This window comes from Nilaparvata lugens, chromosome 6 (genome assembly GCF_014356525.2).
Source record: "Nilaparvata lugens isolate BPH chromosome 6, ASM1435652v1, whole genome shotgun sequence".
In the NCBI taxonomy this organism is placed as follows: Eukaryota; Metazoa; Arthropoda; class Insecta; order Hemiptera; family Delphacidae; genus Nilaparvata; species Nilaparvata lugens.
In genome coordinates this window covers 51,583,882-51,602,660 of record NC_052509.1, presented here as the reverse complement: position 1 = coordinate 51,602,660, position 18,779 = coordinate 51,583,882, and the positions used below count along the sequence as shown (strand labels likewise).

Here is an 18,779-nt window from a genome sequence, read left to right as displayed (position 1 = left end):
CCTAGATAACAATGAATTCAACAACCAGTTTACTAGTAAAAACTGTAAACTCAACATATTTTGAAAACAAACCTTACTTTATAATCCAAAAACTCAACTTTTTGTAAGCTACACTCTACGCTCTTCCTAGGCTTGGGCAGTCTCTATCAACTAATACTGTGTCCTGTTTATTAGAAAATAGGACTACAGAAAATAGGATAGTAAAAGAGATTTGGGAAAAACGAAATATCTATTTCAATTCGTTCGAACAAAGTTTATTTGTTTTGGGATGTGATAACCTAATTTATGGTGTAATATTGTCGAATTAGTATGGTTGATGTTACATGTGTTATGTGAGTGCAATCTAAAATGCAATTATCATAGTATTAAATTTATTGCATTCATCACTTTTAAGTACTATAGTAAGTACTATATCATGACTAATTATGCATACATAATATTATAACTTTGGGTTTTCGTTCAATAATAATTTATTATTATAGTAAGATTCACGTTATGAAGTCAGTAGAAATGATAGAACGACAGAGTTGCCAAGTATTACAGTTCCACAACCTTCTAGAGTAGATAGCACAATTCAACTTATCCTGGGCTGTATGCTTCAAGACAAATGTCGAATAAATGCAGACCTCTAACTATGAAAACGCTTTATCACTCACTAATACACCCCATCTGGCCTATGCATTTACGGAGCGTCGACCAAAAGCAATCTTGATAGAATTCTCATTCAAAAGAAAAAACACTAAGAATAATGATGAAACTAAAAAGAATGGACTCTGTAAAACAGTTTTTTTCGCAGCTTGGCATTCTTACAATTTACGGGCAATATGTATTTGATGTTATTATGTATGTTAGGAATTACCCTGTACAAGAACTACGGAATGAGACTCATGGCTACAATACTAGATTTGGGAAGATAACGGAAAGACACAGGTTGGAATTTTTCAAGAAAAAGACGCACTACATGAGAAGGAAATACTTCACAATGCCGCCTTTAGAACTACAGGCAATAGAGAACATCAACAAATTAAGTATAAAACTCAAGGAGTTTTTTAATATCATTGTGTCTGTACTCCTTACAAGAGTTTACAGATCACACTGTAGGTTAATGATTGTTGTTTATATTTTGTTGTTATTTACATAGGAGGTTCAAGACTGTTACTACTTTTTACTACTTCTACTAATTTTATGTTTATGTTTGTTTATATATTGACGCTGTTCCTGATGTACCTGCACATGTTAATGAATTAAGATTTTTTTCAATTCAATCCAATTCAATATCCCAATATATCTGATTTAGTATTAATTGTTGATTCTAGTTAATAATGATCAATTATATATTTATTCGTCAAAAAATATATCTTTTCATGATTTAATAATGAATTTTCATATTTGAAATTAAACATTCTAGTAGTTGGTAATATCTCTTCATAATATACTATACAAACAATTTGGAAACAATATGGAGCTGGAAGAGGATAGAACTATTATCTGCTTTGTCTAATGACAGACAAAGGTGACACACAACAGACAACCAGGTAATGACAAACAACCAGGCAACAATAAGAGGTAATAACAGACAACCAGATGACTTCATGACATGAATCACACTATAGCTTTATACTGTGCAAGCAACTGTGGAGATTTCAACATTTTATCTGTTTTAATCAGAAGCACACTCACTGTGATATCCAGTAGGCGAGGGCGACGCGGGATACGGCGAGTATGACGGATCCGATCCGTACATGCCAGGGGTGCCGGGGGTCTGCGGCGTGTAGGGCCCCCCGGCAGGACCCCCTCCCCCTGAGCCACCACCGTAGCCCCCCTCGTCCAGCGAAAACGTGTCCATGTCGGAGCGTGCCGGCGTGTTCGTGATGGTCGGGTCCCAGGCGCCCGGTGTCCGTGAGCCGTCGTGCGACGGTGTCGCGCCACCGTACGGTGTACGCGAGCCAGCTAACAGAAAACAATGCAAAACAGTTAATTAGTGTACAGCAACACTGAATAAATCACAACTAAATAATACAATGATGTACTTACACACATGGGTTTCAGTCGAATTGAAAATGTTGAAATAAGAAATCAAATGGTAATAAGAAGATAAGAATGGTAATAATAATTCAAATGCTAAGATGTATCTTACAGATTAAAATCAGACTTCTTGATGTCATTTGAAAATGGCATAAATGACCGAAACATGTTGTGATAAAATATTTTAAAAAAAGGGTACTGAGATTTTTATTTTCTTTATATTTATAGGGAAAGACTGTATACAGGGACTGTAAACGAACCAATAACACAGAATTGATGGCTTTGCTTGATGTACCTTATTGGGCTATTAAATGGTGATCATCCAAATGTTCATAGGCGTAAAATAATCCAAGAAGATGGAAAAAGTAATTATTTAACGTTTTGACAGTAAACAGAGTACATAACACTTGAAAAATTGGATGTTATAAAAAACGCGAATGCTCGTGTGATTGAGTAGGGCGCGACTACCGGTAGGTTAAATGAAAAACGTACAGAATCAATCAATCCTACAGTTCTTGAAATATGAATAGTCCTAAAAGTTTATTCCAAGTTGCTGAAATTGACACAGAATGTTGAAATAGTTTAATAAATGTTTCAACTCGCTCATCATTTTTTTTTTAAAACATCAATGTTCGAGATGTAGATATTTGTATGCGTATCAAATACAGTTTTTAAAATAGTTGAAAAAGAGTACAGTATATAATTTATAAAATTACAAAAATCTGATAATTTACCTTCGTAGAGAGGTGTTTGAGACCCGTGAATGGGAGTCTTGCTGCCTTGTTGGTAGGCAGGGGTCGCCGATCCACCAGACGGGGTACGGCTGTATGTGGTAAAGCTTCCGTCCTGAAAAATGTCGCATTTCAAATTAGAATAGAATGCAATGAGACAACTTACTCATACATTAAAATATCGATGAAGTAGAAAATAATGGGAAAGTCTGCATAGAGTATACCGCATCTATGAACAGAGTTGTATCAACTGGATTGGAATGATACAGAATACATTGAATCATTATTTTATTACCTTAAATAAGTTCAAGAAAAAATTTTTTTTTTCAATTATTGAAAATAATTTGTTTTTATTAAACTACATAAACAAGGAATTAACATATTAATGATAATTTTTTTACTGTTATTAATTTTATAGAAATGAAAATTGGGAGTATAATAGCTACTTCAATATCAAATATAATAAAGATAATAGCAATTAAGCCGTCTAGCGTCAAGTATTTCTGAGTGATAATCATTTTAAAAATGATTATCTATTGATGGTCTAAAATGATGGCCATTGATGAACATTATTGACTATCATCGATGGTCATTGATCATTGTCATTTAATGATATTTGACATAATTATTTGTTTCCAATTGTTCGTTTTGAAAATACTCAAGCTCAAGACCAACTCCTTTTAATGTTTATGTATATCTCATACATCCTTATTTATTACAAATCTCCATAGTTGGGATTTTATTCTTACTTCATCAATTCATGATATTTATAATAATCTCATAACTATCATTTGAGTAAACTTGAAGAAATTTGTTTTTCGAGTAAGTGAAAGAAATGATGCATACCTTTGAAGGAGTTCCCACACTGGCAATATGAGATCTGTCGACGGATATCGTCTGACAAGACGAATGCAATTCCACACGTGCAGTTGTCATTGTAGCATCCTTAACCATACCAACATTACCTGACGAATAAGAATATCACATTAAAAAAAGTGCCTACTCATTTGAAATTTGAGAGACAGAAATAACAATAAAATTTGAATTATTGAAGTAATAAGAACGAAACAGAAAGAAAATATACACAACAGTTAAAGGAACTGGCATTGGCATATATTAGTTAGAACATATACTTTATTTGGCTTTTATAAAACTTGTTTGAATGCTGTAGTAGGCCTATATCCTAAATCCAGAAATAAATACATCAATATACTTCAAGTACTGTTGAATGATTTATTATCACTGAATGCATTCGAAACACTTCTAGTTTATTACAAGTTGACTTATAGCGATTTGTCAATTCAGACCTCAAAAAACAAATAATCAACAAAACAAATAACAATCTACAAAAAAGCTATGAGATTTCGAAGCGATCACAGACACCAAAATTATACTCTTAATTCTAAACTATGAAGTTTCTTTCATGGATTGTCTTCTACTAGACGTTCTACACAAAAAGTTAGTCAATGTCTTCTTACTGACTTTCTAAACAGAAGTTTGAGACATAAATAATCCGGAATTTCCTCCTACTAGTAGGCAAATCAACACTAGTGGGGGAGAATCCAAGTTAGCAGTGGTTCACAGTATAGCAACAAATCAATTTTCCCTTCATTATTTATTAAAATTTGTTAATATTTTTGGGCGCTTGGTAAAACATAGATTTGAATATTTTCTTCAAGTCGAATGATTGGTAAATGATGAGAAATGGTACCTTTGTAAGATCCTCCAGTGATTTTGATAGTCTGTCCGATGAGATCACGGTCCCTGCGCACCCCACCTCCTCCGCCTCCCCTGCCACGCCCTCCTCCTCCGCCCCCTCTTGCACCACCACCACCCCCACTCGGGTGGTACGGCGACGAGATGCGTGGAGACATGAAGCCGGCATTCATGTTGTTCATGTTGTTGTTGTTCTGCAATTACAGTAAACACATTCCGATAAATTGTCACACAAGACGCAAGTATTAATAATTGCATCACTTATTAGAAAAGTATCTTGCACAAATTTAACTCTTAGGTCTTAATTGTAGATAAGATGTGAAGTATAATAGGTACTTGGAATTATTCATGTTACCAAGTTAGCTTAAGTTACCAAGTTTTCTTTGCCAGTTTTGCATGTTAATATAATAATTAAATTTTGATTTCTTAATCCTTGATATACCCTATCTAAGACGTTTTGTACCAAGTCCTCATGACAATAAGAAAATGTGATTCTTCCTTTGTCATTTTCTTCTTAAATTTACATAACCACAACAGAAACATTTACACAAATGTAACAATAACATATCACACGCACATAATCGATTAACTCAATCATGAACCTGCAATACATTGCAACGTTATTTAATCAAATTAGCTCAATTTACCTAGATTTTACTAGATTTAAAATTAAGACCTCAACTATAATATTGTCATTCAATATTCAATAACAAAAGTCGGCGTGTAAAATCGGCACGGTTTTTGATGTAAGTAACAAGCTAGAAACGATCAAAGGAACTTTGATATTGAGCTACAATTATTAAAAATATTGGTCACATTCAAAGAAATCATGGGTGATTATTAGTTATAACATTAGTTTTAGTGAAGATATTCAACTGCATAATGTTCTGTTTTGCTGAGTTGAATAAAGAAAATATTTCAAAGATAAGGAAAGAAGTCATAATATAATGTAAATTTTTACACATGATAATTATGTTCATGATAATTACCCTCTTCTCGGTTGGAAGTTCAAGATGCCTTGTCTTGCACACGAATATGCCTCCATTGTCCAGGTATTGTCTTGAAAATAGGAATGCGTAACTGCGATACAGATGCTTGATTTCACCACTGCGTCCCTGGGTTCAAAAAAAGAAGGAATTTCAACAATTATTGTTTGAATCAGAATAACATACTTCACACAAACAATACGCAACTCCTAACTGTTAGTATGGAATATTCACAAATATATTAAGAGATTTGTTATTGCTAAAAAAAAGAACAGTATATTTTTATTTATTGCGGAGGATATTGTCTTTTTAAGCCTCGGGCTTGTATATCAGTAATAGGGAGGATACGGGTAGTGGATGAGTGGATCTACAGATTTAGTTTCGGAACATCGGGAAGTGTAATTGCAGCTCTTAATAATTGTCTGTTATCAACATGTGTGATCACTTCTTCAAAGAATGAATTGATATCTCACTAGCCGTCAGGCTCGCTTCGCTCGCCATATACGCCTAACAAGGGGGCTCCGCCCCCTGGACCCCCAACTGGATCGTCCAAGAATGAGATCAGCAGGCTCGCTTCGCTCGCCTGCATTTTTCATTTGAGCATTTTTATCATATGTTAGGACAATCCAGTCGGGGGGTTCAGACTAAACGTCTGGCTAAACGGATATGGCGAGCGAAGCGAGCCTGACGGCCAGTAATATAATATTCCCAGGATTGAAGTAGCAGTGCCCAATCAATTATTTTTCCGCGATAAATGCATTTAAATCTTCAACTTGGTGCCAACCTAACAAAGTCAACTCAACTTAATGCCAACCTGACAAAATTATTAATTTAGTTGCCAGTTAACAACTGTTTCGAAGAGGTACTCTATCTAGATTATAGTTCTATAGTAACATATGATATGGACATTTCAATTATAATTAAGAGATTGGGAGAAGAAGAATATACATGCTAAAAGGCGAACTTTAAACCCTTAAAAACAACCCTTAGAGTTAAAATATTGCCAAAAGATTTCTTAGTGCGCCTCTAAAGGGCCAACTGAACATACCTACCAAATTTGAACGTTTTTGGTCCGGTAGATTTTTAGTTATGCGAGTGAGTGAGTGAGTGAGTGAGTGAGTGAGTCAGTCAGTCAGTGAGTGAGTGCCATTTCGCTTTTATATATATAGATAAGATTCAGCATTTGTAAATTATGAAATTTAGTAATAAATTCAGTACTACTAAATAAAGCTAATCTTTAAAATAGATAAAATAGTTCTCGTACGAGGAACAAAGAATGAGGGACATAATAACTTTATTATCTATATTATAATAAAGGAGAGAACTGGCTTATTCACGTACGGGATAGGAAAATTATGTTTGACACATCATCACGTCTGAACCACTGGACTGGTTAAGTTGAAATTTTGCATATAGATTCTTAATTAACCGGGGATGGTTATATGCCTATTTTCAATTCTTAAAGATTAAATTAAGTCAAGTTTTGCAGTTTGTCAAGTTTTAAAATAGACGCTTGCGGAGCACGGGTTACCTGCTAGTCACTAATGAATAAATAATTTTCAATTAAAAATTGAGAACGTATTTTTTTCATCGGCAATACTTACGGCATGTGGTCCATCAATGACTTTGACAATGTCTCTTTTCTGAATAGTGGCCTGTTGATAATCCAGGGCAACAGTGTTTCGGAACTCTTTCTTTTTATGCAGAGCCTGGGGTTTGGCTTCCACTAACTTTCCTTGCATATTCAGAATGTGGAAGTTTTCTCGCTCCAGTCTCACAATCACTCCAACATTCTGTGAACTGTAACACGAAATAATATTATAAGAAAGTTTTCAAAGAATATTGCTTACAATTTTAGTTTTTAGTAAAGATTTTTAAAAAAAACGATCAATTTGCAATGAAAAAAGACACTTGAAAATGACATGTATGCTGAAACTATAGTGAGGTCCACGTTATAATGACAGTATTTGATGAACTTTGGTTTTGCTATCCTTGTCTATCATTCGACAAAGTCAGTGGAACTATCCTTTTCTAGGTCCACAACGATGCCAATTATGTTTTTGACAGTGTAGAAATATAATTAATTAATGCAGAGATTCGGCATCGCTATTCTTCTATCTTCATCCACTGCCATTATAACGTGGACCTCACTATAGTAGTGTTTATATAAAAAAGTTTAAAAAGGGAAGGCCTATTAGTTATTTCTATAATAATTAAACAATTATTTGTGTTCAGTGAGAGATCACATTTCTCAAATTCTAAAAGTTATTTTAATTACTATTTTCTCTGTTGTTAGCTTCCATCTTATTCTTTATTATTTGTTGTATGACTTTTATTTTTGTTTCTCAATGCCTTGTTTTTCATTTCCTAGTTATAATTACTGGATACATTATGTAAGGAATTCGATAAACAAATTGATTTTTTTTACTATAAGAGAGTTTCTAGGGTCTGCAGCAACTCCTCCATGCGTACAGGGAAGCTTCTCTTGCATGAGAGTATTTATTGTCAAGAGAATTAAATGTATATAATATTCATTATTGTATTATTTTTATTATTATTAGTTTATACTAGATGATTGAGTATTATTTTGTATGCATTGTTTTTGGCAATAAAATTTATTATTATTATTATTAATTCAAGTAGCCCTATTAAATACTTCTTTAGAATGTTCAGTGAATAAAGTTGGTTTCATATCAGGTAAGAATAAGTTATCCATAGATTGGAATATTAAAAATACACATGTACTGCATGCATCAAGTACAGTATGAAGACTATAATATTTAATTGTCAATGTGGAAAATGTTATACTTACTCCAACTGTACCATGTCGCCCCATTGGAATTGACCGAGGGAGTCCACACCCGTGGCCATGTCTGTACATAGCTGCAAATCCCGAGGCAAAACTTCCAGCTCGTGCATTGTCAAATCCGAGAACAGGACAATCTGGAAACGATAAAAAATAGAATGAGAAATCAATTATATTACAAATTCGAAATGACATATATTTTAAGTATGTAGTAAGTTGATACAAATACTCTTATATTATAACTGAAGTTGATACAGATCTACTTACTACTACAGTATGATAATAAAGCACAATGATGACAATAAAATTAATTGATGAATATAAAAATTATACATACAGGGTGGGTGAAAAGTCCGAGAACGGCTTAATATCTCATACACAAAGGTAATTTGACGAGTGTGATTGGGAATCCTACTCAAATTGAAAATACTACTTTACTATGATTTTAGAAATCTGGTCCAACATCTTGGATCCGCCATTTTGAATGAAACTTTTTTTTTCAAATAGGAAGGTGGGCATGCGATACATGATTTCGATATGGAATTTCAAGAAACAATGAATGGTGAAAAGCGCACATCGATATCTCAAACCGTTTAGAAGATATTCATATTATTAATCAATACCACTTATGTATTTCATTTCTGATTTGCATGGTATTGATTAATAATTTGAATATCTTCTAAACTGTTTGAGATATCGATATGCGGTTTTCGCCATTCATTTTGTCTTGAAATTCTGTATTCAAATCATGTATTGTATGACAACCTTCCTACTTAAAAAAATTAAGTTGCATTCAATATGGCGGACCAGATTTGTAAAATCATAGTAAAGTAGTATTTTCAATTTGAATAGGATCCCCAATCACACCCACCGTCAAATTACCTTTGTGTATGAGATATTAAGCCGTTCTCGGACTTTTCACCCACTCTGTATATTTTTATATAAATGGTGGAGCTCTCTGATTAAGTGAAGCACGGGTCTCCAGGCTGACTAATTGACACAATAACTTGAAGCAATCACTATTAGACCATTGATTGAAAATGATTCAAAGCTACATTACTCATTGGTAGGAATAATTCATAATCTTTGCTAACACGAATAAGGCTAGTGGTAATAGTGATATGGATTTTGTAATCTAGTGGTAAGGAGTAGTTTTTTCAATTATTCTTGTTGGTAAAGTGAAATTTTGTTATCACAATGATGATTTTTTAATGATCCTGAAATCATCCCGTGTCCAATGACTTACTAAACTAATTGATGCACAATCTTAAAAATCTGTGATGTGACGGAAAAATTGCGGATAATTATTTATGATTGAATGAGTTATAAGAAAGGAAAAATATTGGAATTAGGCATCGCTCAACTGAATAAAGAGCAGCAATTTTGCTGTAGTTGTGCCGGACATGGGTTTGATTCCCATTCTTCGTGACAAAATGTGTATCACCCTTCAAGTTATCACTCAAGCATAAAATTATCACATCAAGGTGAGCATGCAGCGTAAACAAAAAATGAGCGCTATTTTTTAGAATAATAATTGGGATTGATTGCTGATATTTATTTACCCTATTGTCTTCAACTCGAATAATGAGTCCAGTATCTCCTTCGTATCGACCACTCAATACTTTCACGTGGTCTCCCATGCTGAAGTATTTCCGCAATTCATTCGCTTGAAACTCAAGAGGTGTCTGGAATAAGACAAACAGATCATTAAACTCAAAACCAGTGAATAATCTACAATAAAATACAGTAGCTGTCAGCTGAGCTTAGGAACAACTCATCAATTGATAGTTAGTTGTATATGTAATCATTTACCAACTATGGTAGTTTGTGAATGACAATGAACTTTAAATAGACACTCTAAATTAGTAAAATAACATTAATTTGCATTTCTCCTTCAGTTTTAATTATAAATTGAATGTTCATCTCGTTTTTCGAAGGATAGACGGCTTTCTGCTCAACCAGGATATTCAACTCGAATTGGCACTACAGTGATGCCAATTACTGCGAATAGAAAAAATTTATTGCACTATTTCAAAATCAACTTGAATGTTACTGTATTCTACGAATTCATGCACTCTTGAACTGAAATTTCGAAAAGGTTTTCTTCAAATCAATCATGAGTAGGCTAGGCATAAGACAAAGCCAAGAATAAATAGTACATTTACATTAACTTTTCCAATGTGTAATAATTTATCATCATATGCTGCGGATTCTATTCCCATCCCTGAAGGTAAAATCGATAACTATAAGTTATGTACCCTCTCCCAATAGCAGAGAGTATGTGGAGCTGAGCAAGCATTACGTATTGTATCTTATTCAATCTCAGTCTGAGTTCCTCTGCCATGGTGTGAGCATGTGTTAATAAATGAAATATCTTTTAAAAAATAAATTTCAAGTTCAATTAACTTATTTTATATATAAATATCGGGCTAACGATCTTCGCTCGTTATTTATTTATCGATAAACAGAACACAATTATTTTAAATGATTGGGGAAGCACTAACAGGCACAGCCCAAAACTGTTTCTTCCCCGAATTTTGATTTGTAGACTACACTACAAATAGTCCAAAAATTAGGCATCGCTATTCTTCTATCTTCATCCACTGCCATTATAACGTGGACCTCACTATAGTAGTGTTTATATAAAAAAGTTTAAAAAGGGAAGGCCTATTAGTTATTTCTATAATAATTAAACAATTATTTGTGTTCAGTGAGAGATCACATTTCTCAAATTCTAAAAGTTATTTTAATTACTATTTTCTCTGTTGTTAGCTTCCATCTTATTCTTTATTATTTGTTGTATGACTTTTATTTTTGTTTCTCAATGCCTTGTTTTTCATTTCCTAGTTATAATTACTGGATACATTATGTAAGGAATTCGATAAACAAATTGATTTTTTTTACTATAAGAGAGTTTCTAGGGTCTGCAGCAACTCCTCCATGCGTACAGGGAAGCTTCTCTTGCATGAGAGTATTTATTGTCAAGAGAATTAAATGTATATAATATTCATTATTGTATTATTATTAGTTTATGCTAGATGATTGAGTATTATTTTGTATGCATTGTTTTTGGCAATAAAATTTATTATTATTATTATTAATTCAAGTAGCCCTATTAAATACTTCTTTAGAATGTTCAGTGAATAAAGTTGGTTTCATATCAGGTAAGAATAAGTTATCCATAGATTAGAATATTAAAAATACACATGTACTGCATGCATTAAGTACAGTATGAAGACTATAATATTTAATTGTCAATGTGGAAAATGTTATACTTACTCCAACTGTACCATGTCGCCCCATTGGAATTGACCGAGGGAGTCCACACCTGTGGCCATGTCGGTACATAGCTGCAAATCCCGAGGCAAAACTTCCAGCTCGTGCATTGTCAAATCCGAGAACAGGACAATCTGGAAACGATAAAAAATAAAATGAGAAATCAATTATATTACAAATTCGAAATGACATATATTTTAAGTATGTAGTAAGTTGATACAAATACTCTTATATTATAACTGAAGTTGATACAGATCTACTTACTACTACAGTATGATAATAAAGCACAATGATGACAATAAAATTAATTGATGAATATAAAAATTATACATACAGAGTGGGTGAAAAGTCCGAGAACGGCTTAATATCTCATACCCAAAGGTAATTTGACGAGTGTGATTGGGAATCCTACTCAAATTGAAAATACTACTTTACTATGACTTTAGAAATCTGGTCCACCATCTTGGATCCGCCATTTTGAATGAAACTTTATTTTTTTCAAATAGGAAGGTGGGCATGCGATACATGATTTCGATATGGAATTTCAAGAAAAAATGAATGGTGAAAAGCGCACATCGATATCTCAAACCGTTTAGAAGATATTCATATTATTAATCAATACCACTTATGTATTTCATTTCTGATTTGCATGGTATTGATTAATAATTTGAATATCTTCTAAACGGTTTGAGATATCGATATGCGGTTTTCGCCATTCATTTTGTCTTGAAATTCTGCATTGAAATCATGTATTGTATGACAACCTTCCTACTTAAAAAAATTAAGTTGCATTCAATATGGCGGATCCAAGATGGCGGACCAGATTTGTAAAATCATAGTAAAGTAGTATTTTCAATTTGAATAGGATCCCCAATCACACCCACCGTCAAATTACCTTTGTGTATGAGATATTAAGCCGTTCTCGGACTTTTCACCCACCCTGTATATTTTTATATAAATGGTGGAGCTCTCTGATTAAGTGAAGCACGGGTCTCCAGGCTGACTAATTGATACAATAAAATAACTTGAAGCAATCACTATTAGACCACTGATTGAAAATGATTCAAAGCTACATTACTCATTGGTAGGAATAATTCATAATCTTTGCTAACACGAATAAGGCTAGTGGTAATAGTGATATGGATTTTGGTATCTAGTGGTAAGGAGTAGTTTTTTCAATTATTCTTGTTGGTAAAGTGAAATTTTGTTATCACAATGATGATTTTTTAATGATCCTGAAATCATCCCGTGTCCAATGACTTACTAAACTAATTGATGCACAATCTTAAAAATCTGTGATGTGACGGAAAAATTGCGGATAATTATTTATGATTGAATGAGTCATGGAAAAATAAAGGAAAAATATTGGAACTAGGCAACTGAATAAAGAGCAGCAATTTTACTGTATTTGTGCCGGTCATGGGTTTGATTCCCATTCGTCGTGGCAAAATGTGTATCATCCTTCAAGTTATCACTCAAGCATAAAATTATCACATCAAGGAGAGCATGCAGCGTAAACAAAAAATGAGCGCTATTTTTTAGAATAATAATTGGGATTGATTGCTGATATTTATTTACCCTATTGTCTTCAACTCGAATAATGAGTCCAGTATCTCCTTCGTATCGACCACTCAATACTTTCACGTGGTCTCCCATGCTGAAGTATTTCCGCAATTCATTCGCTTGAAACTCAAGAGGTGTCTGGAATAAGAAAAACAGATCATTAAACCCAAAACCAGTGAATAACCTAAGAATAATCTACAATAAAATACAGTAGCTGAGCTTAGAAACAACTCATTGATAGTTAGTTGCATAATTATGCAATAATTTGCCAACTGTAGTAGTTTGTAAATAACAATGAACTTGAAATAGGCACTCTAAATTAGTAAAATAACATTAATTTGCATTTCTCCTTCAGTTTTAATTATAAATTGAATGTTCATCTCGTTTTTCGAAGGATAGACGGTTTTCTGCTCAACCTGGAGATTCAACTCGAATTGGCACTACAGTGATGCCAATTAATGTGAATAGAAAAAATTATTGCACTATTTCAAATTCAACTTGAATGTTACTGTATTCTACGAATTCATGTACTCTTGAACTGAAATTTCGAAAAGGTTTTCTTCAAATCAATCATAAGTAGGCTAGGCATAACACAAAACCAAGAATAAATAGTAAATTTACATTAACTTTTTCAATGTGTAATAATTTATCATCATATGATGCGGATTCTATTCCCATCCCTGAAGGCAAAATCGATAAATATAACTTATGTACCCTCTCCCAATAGCAGAGAGTAGGTGGAGCTGAGCAAGTATTACGTATTGTATCTTATTCAATCTCAGTCTGAGTTCCTCTGCCATGGTGTAAGCATGTGTTAATAAATGAAATATCTTTTAAAAAAATAAAATTTCAATTAACTTATTTTATATATAAATATCTGGCCAACGATCTTCGCTCGTTATTTATTTATCGATAAACAGAACACAATTATTTTAAATGATTGGGGAAGCACTAACAGGCACAGCCCAAAACTGTTTCTTCCCCGAATTTTGATTTGTAGACTACACTACAAATAGTCCAAAAATTAGGTTATGTTCCATACACTTGAATTCAGGTCAAATTTTCAGTCCAAACATTTGAAAACAGAAAAGGTCTAATTTAGATTGTTTACAAACTAAATTGAATAACGAAATAACACTCAATAATCACTTAAAACTGTAAAATAATGATTAACTTTGAAAATTATGATATACTCTGATTTAGAATGATATACCATGTCATGTCAACAAATCAGATTATTTTGATCAAGTCGATTAAAATTTCTAGATATTTCTCGTGAGATAAGCTGATTGATTCAACAGCTTAATAAAATTTTGTCTCTCTCCCACACAAGCACTCGCATCTTCTATTATCTACAGACGACGAAATTATCATCTGTTTTTCCAAGGATGAATAATAATTATTATCCTTTTCATGTCCTTCAGCGAGTTTTCCCAGGGATGAGACCTAGTGCAATCGAATTTTTATATCATAAACCTACTATGTTCCAAATTTCGTGGAAATCGTTAGAGCCGTTTTTGAGATCCGTTGGACATAAATAACCATATAAATACAGGAATCGCTCGCTTAATATAATAGGATATTTAATTTACTGACCGTTAGATCTTCATGCTTGGGCATGATGGTGATCATGTTGCCGTCAATGGCAAGGATTTTGCCCTGCAGGTGCATCAATTCACCCTGACACACTTCGACATTGTCACCGGCACTGAACGAGTGGCCGGGTCCGTCCTCCTTGTTGGTGGCCGACAGCTCAATGTCAACGCCTTCCGGCGCCTCTTCAAACTTCTCCAGCTCAGATAGAGTTGGCTTCACACCTTCGAACACATTTGGTTCAAATGATTAGTTTGCAGAGAACACAAGAATATCCTGTTTTAGGAAGTCAGAGTTATTTTTATCATTTCAAATCATGTAATAAGATGATTAAAGGGGTCTCTTCGAACTTCTCCAGCTCAGACAGAGTTGGCTTCACACCTGTCAACGCATCAAACACTTCTTGTAGCTTGAAAGAACAAGAGCGAAGGTTAAGGCCCGCCGCAAGGTAGGCCCACGCTAATCCACGAAAAGCAACCCACGCCGTGGGATGTTTTATGAACCATTGCTATAGAATTATTCATAATCTATCGGCTGACAAGTGGATCATTCATTGCATGTATTCACAGATGTCTGGAAAAGCCTAGCAATGGTTTACAAAACATTTGCGGATTAGCGTGGGTCTACTTAGCGGCGGGCCTAAGTCACGATTATTTTCTAATTTCGAATTATGTGATAATGGAATAGTGTATAATAGTGTGAGATATGTAATAGTGTAAATGTAAATGCTACATAGTAAAATAATCTAGAAAAAGACCAACTTTTATTAAAGTTAATGCCTACTATTTATAATGTTATGAAAGAAATACGGTATTCGATAAAATATAACCTATTAATGTGCAATTCCTTAGCGACGACTCAATATTCTCTAGTCATCGCTAAGGAATTGCACCTTAATAGTTTATATTTATAGTGTAAAATTATTATCAAAGATTTTTTATAAATGTTTTGACCTTGTGAAAGGCCCCATTCAGGAAAGTAAAAAAGGCATAAAACGTATCAGGCTCGTTGAAAAAAGAAAACATCATTTGAAAAATCACTCCACAGTATCTGAGTGAAATCATCCCAGATAAAATAAGAGATTATTCAACAGGCGACCAAAACTGCTTCAATCTTAAATTTAAATTAAGCAATCAAGAGTTGTTAATACATTTATTTTTAAATTCATTGATACAATATCATTCTAAACTCATTTTGAATATGATTGGCTAAAGAATCAACAGGCTTGAAGCCCAAAACTGGAAAAGAGTTGAAAGTTTCAAAAGAGTTTTAAATTTATGTTTATTGACGAAATTCTGTACTAAAGATTTCCTTCAACAAAAACGATAAACGAACCATTTTCCACAAAACTAAATAGAAAGGTTTGGTTGCACAAAAGCCAGTTGAGTTTTTATCTTGATTGAATGCCACGTAAACCAATTAGAGAAGCTTTTTTGATTGGTTCTCGTGTTATTTAATCACTGTTAAAATTTAACTTGTGCTTTGCAATGGGACAAACTGTCCCTCTACGTGCCCATCCCTACATCTGATAGTAGCTACATAGTTGCTACGACCTGTGTCATTCTGAGTATAGATGTAGTAGCCACATAGAGTTACCTGTGTCGTTCTGAGGGCACCACGTGGCCGCGTGTAGTCAATGCGAGGCAGCAGCTTGAGATGCACCTGGTTCTGGCCCAAGTCGACATAATCGACCTGCGCAATGTCGTCCTTGTAGAGACCTCGCTTGACTCGCACCCACTGCTTCGGCTTGAGGCCCGTCTGCACCTTCACCACTCGCAGCACATCTGTCATCTCCTTGATGGGCACCATCTGCTGCTTCCAGAAGCCCATGCGCAGATTGCTCACGTTCTCGATCGCCTGCTTCACGTGCGGCTGTTTGAACGCCTCTATGTAGATATAGCCTGAAATCCACACAGTTTATTCAGTCATGTACAGTTATTACACTTATGTAAGAAGGCACAACAGGCTTATGCTCAAAACTGTCCCTTCTCAAATTTTTACTACAGTCCGGATTAAATTTTAGGTTAAGCTACTATCACTTTTTGAAATAACAGGACTCTGCCTGAAGAGAAGATTGAGGCTGTTCCTTGGAGAGAACCCATTTTATGCACTGAATGTTTCTTAAATGCAGAATGAAATCAAGTGGCTTGGTTATAATAATTATAATAACATAATAATTTCTCTCTCTCCGTAAGGTTGAACCATGCAGTATTATTCCTCCCTTCTATGATGGAACCATGCAGCTTGGTTCCTGGGAAAATTATTACAGTTTCACCTTATTGTACTTAATTACTGAATTTAAACCTGATTTCTAAAAAAGTATTGGTTTGTGGGTTGGTTCCTCTACTTTGCAAAACACCGTCCAATCTGGAAAATCACTCAATTATTAACACTCAGAACACAGAAGAATTTACGAATAAATGCTAGAAAAGCCTTCCTATTACATGGGTAACAATATTGATTGATTGATTCTCATACAAATTCAACATTCAAGTATGAATTTTAATTTTGATTTGAATTACCTTTGAGTCATTCGGGTGCAACTACGACTTTCCTATGACATGGGTAGCCACATTAATTCTCAATTTCTCAATTATGAATTTATATATTGATTTTTCTTATTATTTCTATTACAACTAGTTACTAGGACTAACCATTAATTTTGTTCTCTTATTTCTCATCCTAAAATATCAATTTTTATTGCTATTCTTCCAGTGAAGCCTACAGTTCCAATCTATATATATAAATATTTAGAATGAAAATAACCTTGAGTCCTTCAAGTACAACTAGGACCTCCCTGTGTATTATCTTTATATTGTTATTGTAATTTGATAATTCGTAATCTTATTGAACTGACATGGCCTAGTATACTCCCAAGTATTTGCTGGTTGAAAAAAATCAATGACTAGGGATTCAGCATGAGTAACCATATAACCATATTAATTCTCAATTCAAATTTATTAGTTTGTATTTGAATGAATTTTATGAGATATTGAGTAATTTTTTGGGGAAAAAGTATAGAGAATAATGGAATATTCATACTGCAGAAGAAAGCTATTAGGATAATTTATAAGATTAATACAATGCGTTCTTGCAGACCTCATTTTAAAGAAAAGAGATTGCTGACGGCTCCTGCTATTTATAAATTAGATTTAGCAATCTTCGTTTTCAAAAATAGACGAATGTATGAGGAGAGCCAGGTGAGTCATCCCCATAAACGAGATTTAGATGGGAATGAAAATTTTCAATTCAATTCCATCTCACATAAGGGAAATTGATGGCTTGAAGGAGTTAAAAAACACTCAGGGAATTCCTTATTGTAATGTGTCCTTACAGGTTAGCAGACTTCCTTGTTGATTGATGTATGTTATGTGGGATCTGTTGTGTTGAAATATGAAGGATAGTAGATATTAGATTAAACTTTGACGTGTCATATACTGCGAGATCGTTGCTCCCCTAATGCAGTTTAATAATTGTGACAAACAAGAAAAGTAAAGTAAAACTCACCTTTGAGTCCTTCGGGCGCCACGACCGACTTGATCTGCAGCGGCTCGGTGCCCTGATAGGCGATGTACTTGCGCATGAGCTGAAGGGCGGTGGCCTTCTCCTCACCGATGCGACACTTGACCATCCACAGGTTGGGGTCCTTGACGCCGGGCAGCAGCGTCTGCTGGGTGATCTCGTCTGACATATCCTCGCCGCCGTCGCCAAAGTGCCGCGACGCTATCGACTCGTCCGCGTACTTTTTGCGCAGGTACTCTTCGATCTCCGCCTCCTTTTGCGAACTGTGAAGCAAACGGGCACATGTCAATCGAGATCACAGTACAATTAATGTAACTCATAAATTTATATCAATTAAATAGATTTACATAAATTTAATTATAATGTGAAAGATATAGTACTAAATATGATAGTGTAAAAGTCAAAGTATAGTAAAATACTGTAAAATTAAGTATAGTATTAGTATAATGTACTCAAGCTGTGCCTAGTGGAAAGTTGTGTGTATATTTTTGGCTTAAAAATTTTCAGAAATAACTTAATTTATTCAAAATGCGGTGATATTAAGTGCAATATTCGACTATA

At 34.0% G+C, this 18,779-nt stretch overlaps 1 protein-coding gene across 1 annotated transcript in view; it reads right to left on the bottom strand.

The window, feature by feature from the left end:
• The window catches only part of LOC111050741 (transcription elongation factor SPT5), a 31,749-nt gene that overhangs the window by 6,242 nt on the left and 6,728 nt on the right, over positions 1–18,779 (bottom strand). Inside the window, 11 exon segments of the mRNA XM_039431181.1 lie at positions 1,681–1,950; positions 2,760–2,871; positions 3,603–3,721; positions 4,468–4,666; positions 5,462–5,587; positions 7,063–7,258; positions 11,544–11,674; positions 13,119–13,241; positions 14,700–14,972; positions 16,191–16,597; positions 18,204–18,481. Coding sequence (XP_039287115.1) covers positions 1,681–1,950; positions 2,760–2,871; positions 3,603–3,721; positions 4,468–4,666; positions 5,462–5,587; positions 7,063–7,258; positions 11,544–11,674; positions 13,119–13,241; positions 14,700–14,972; positions 16,191–16,597; positions 18,204–18,481 — 2,234 coding nt within the window.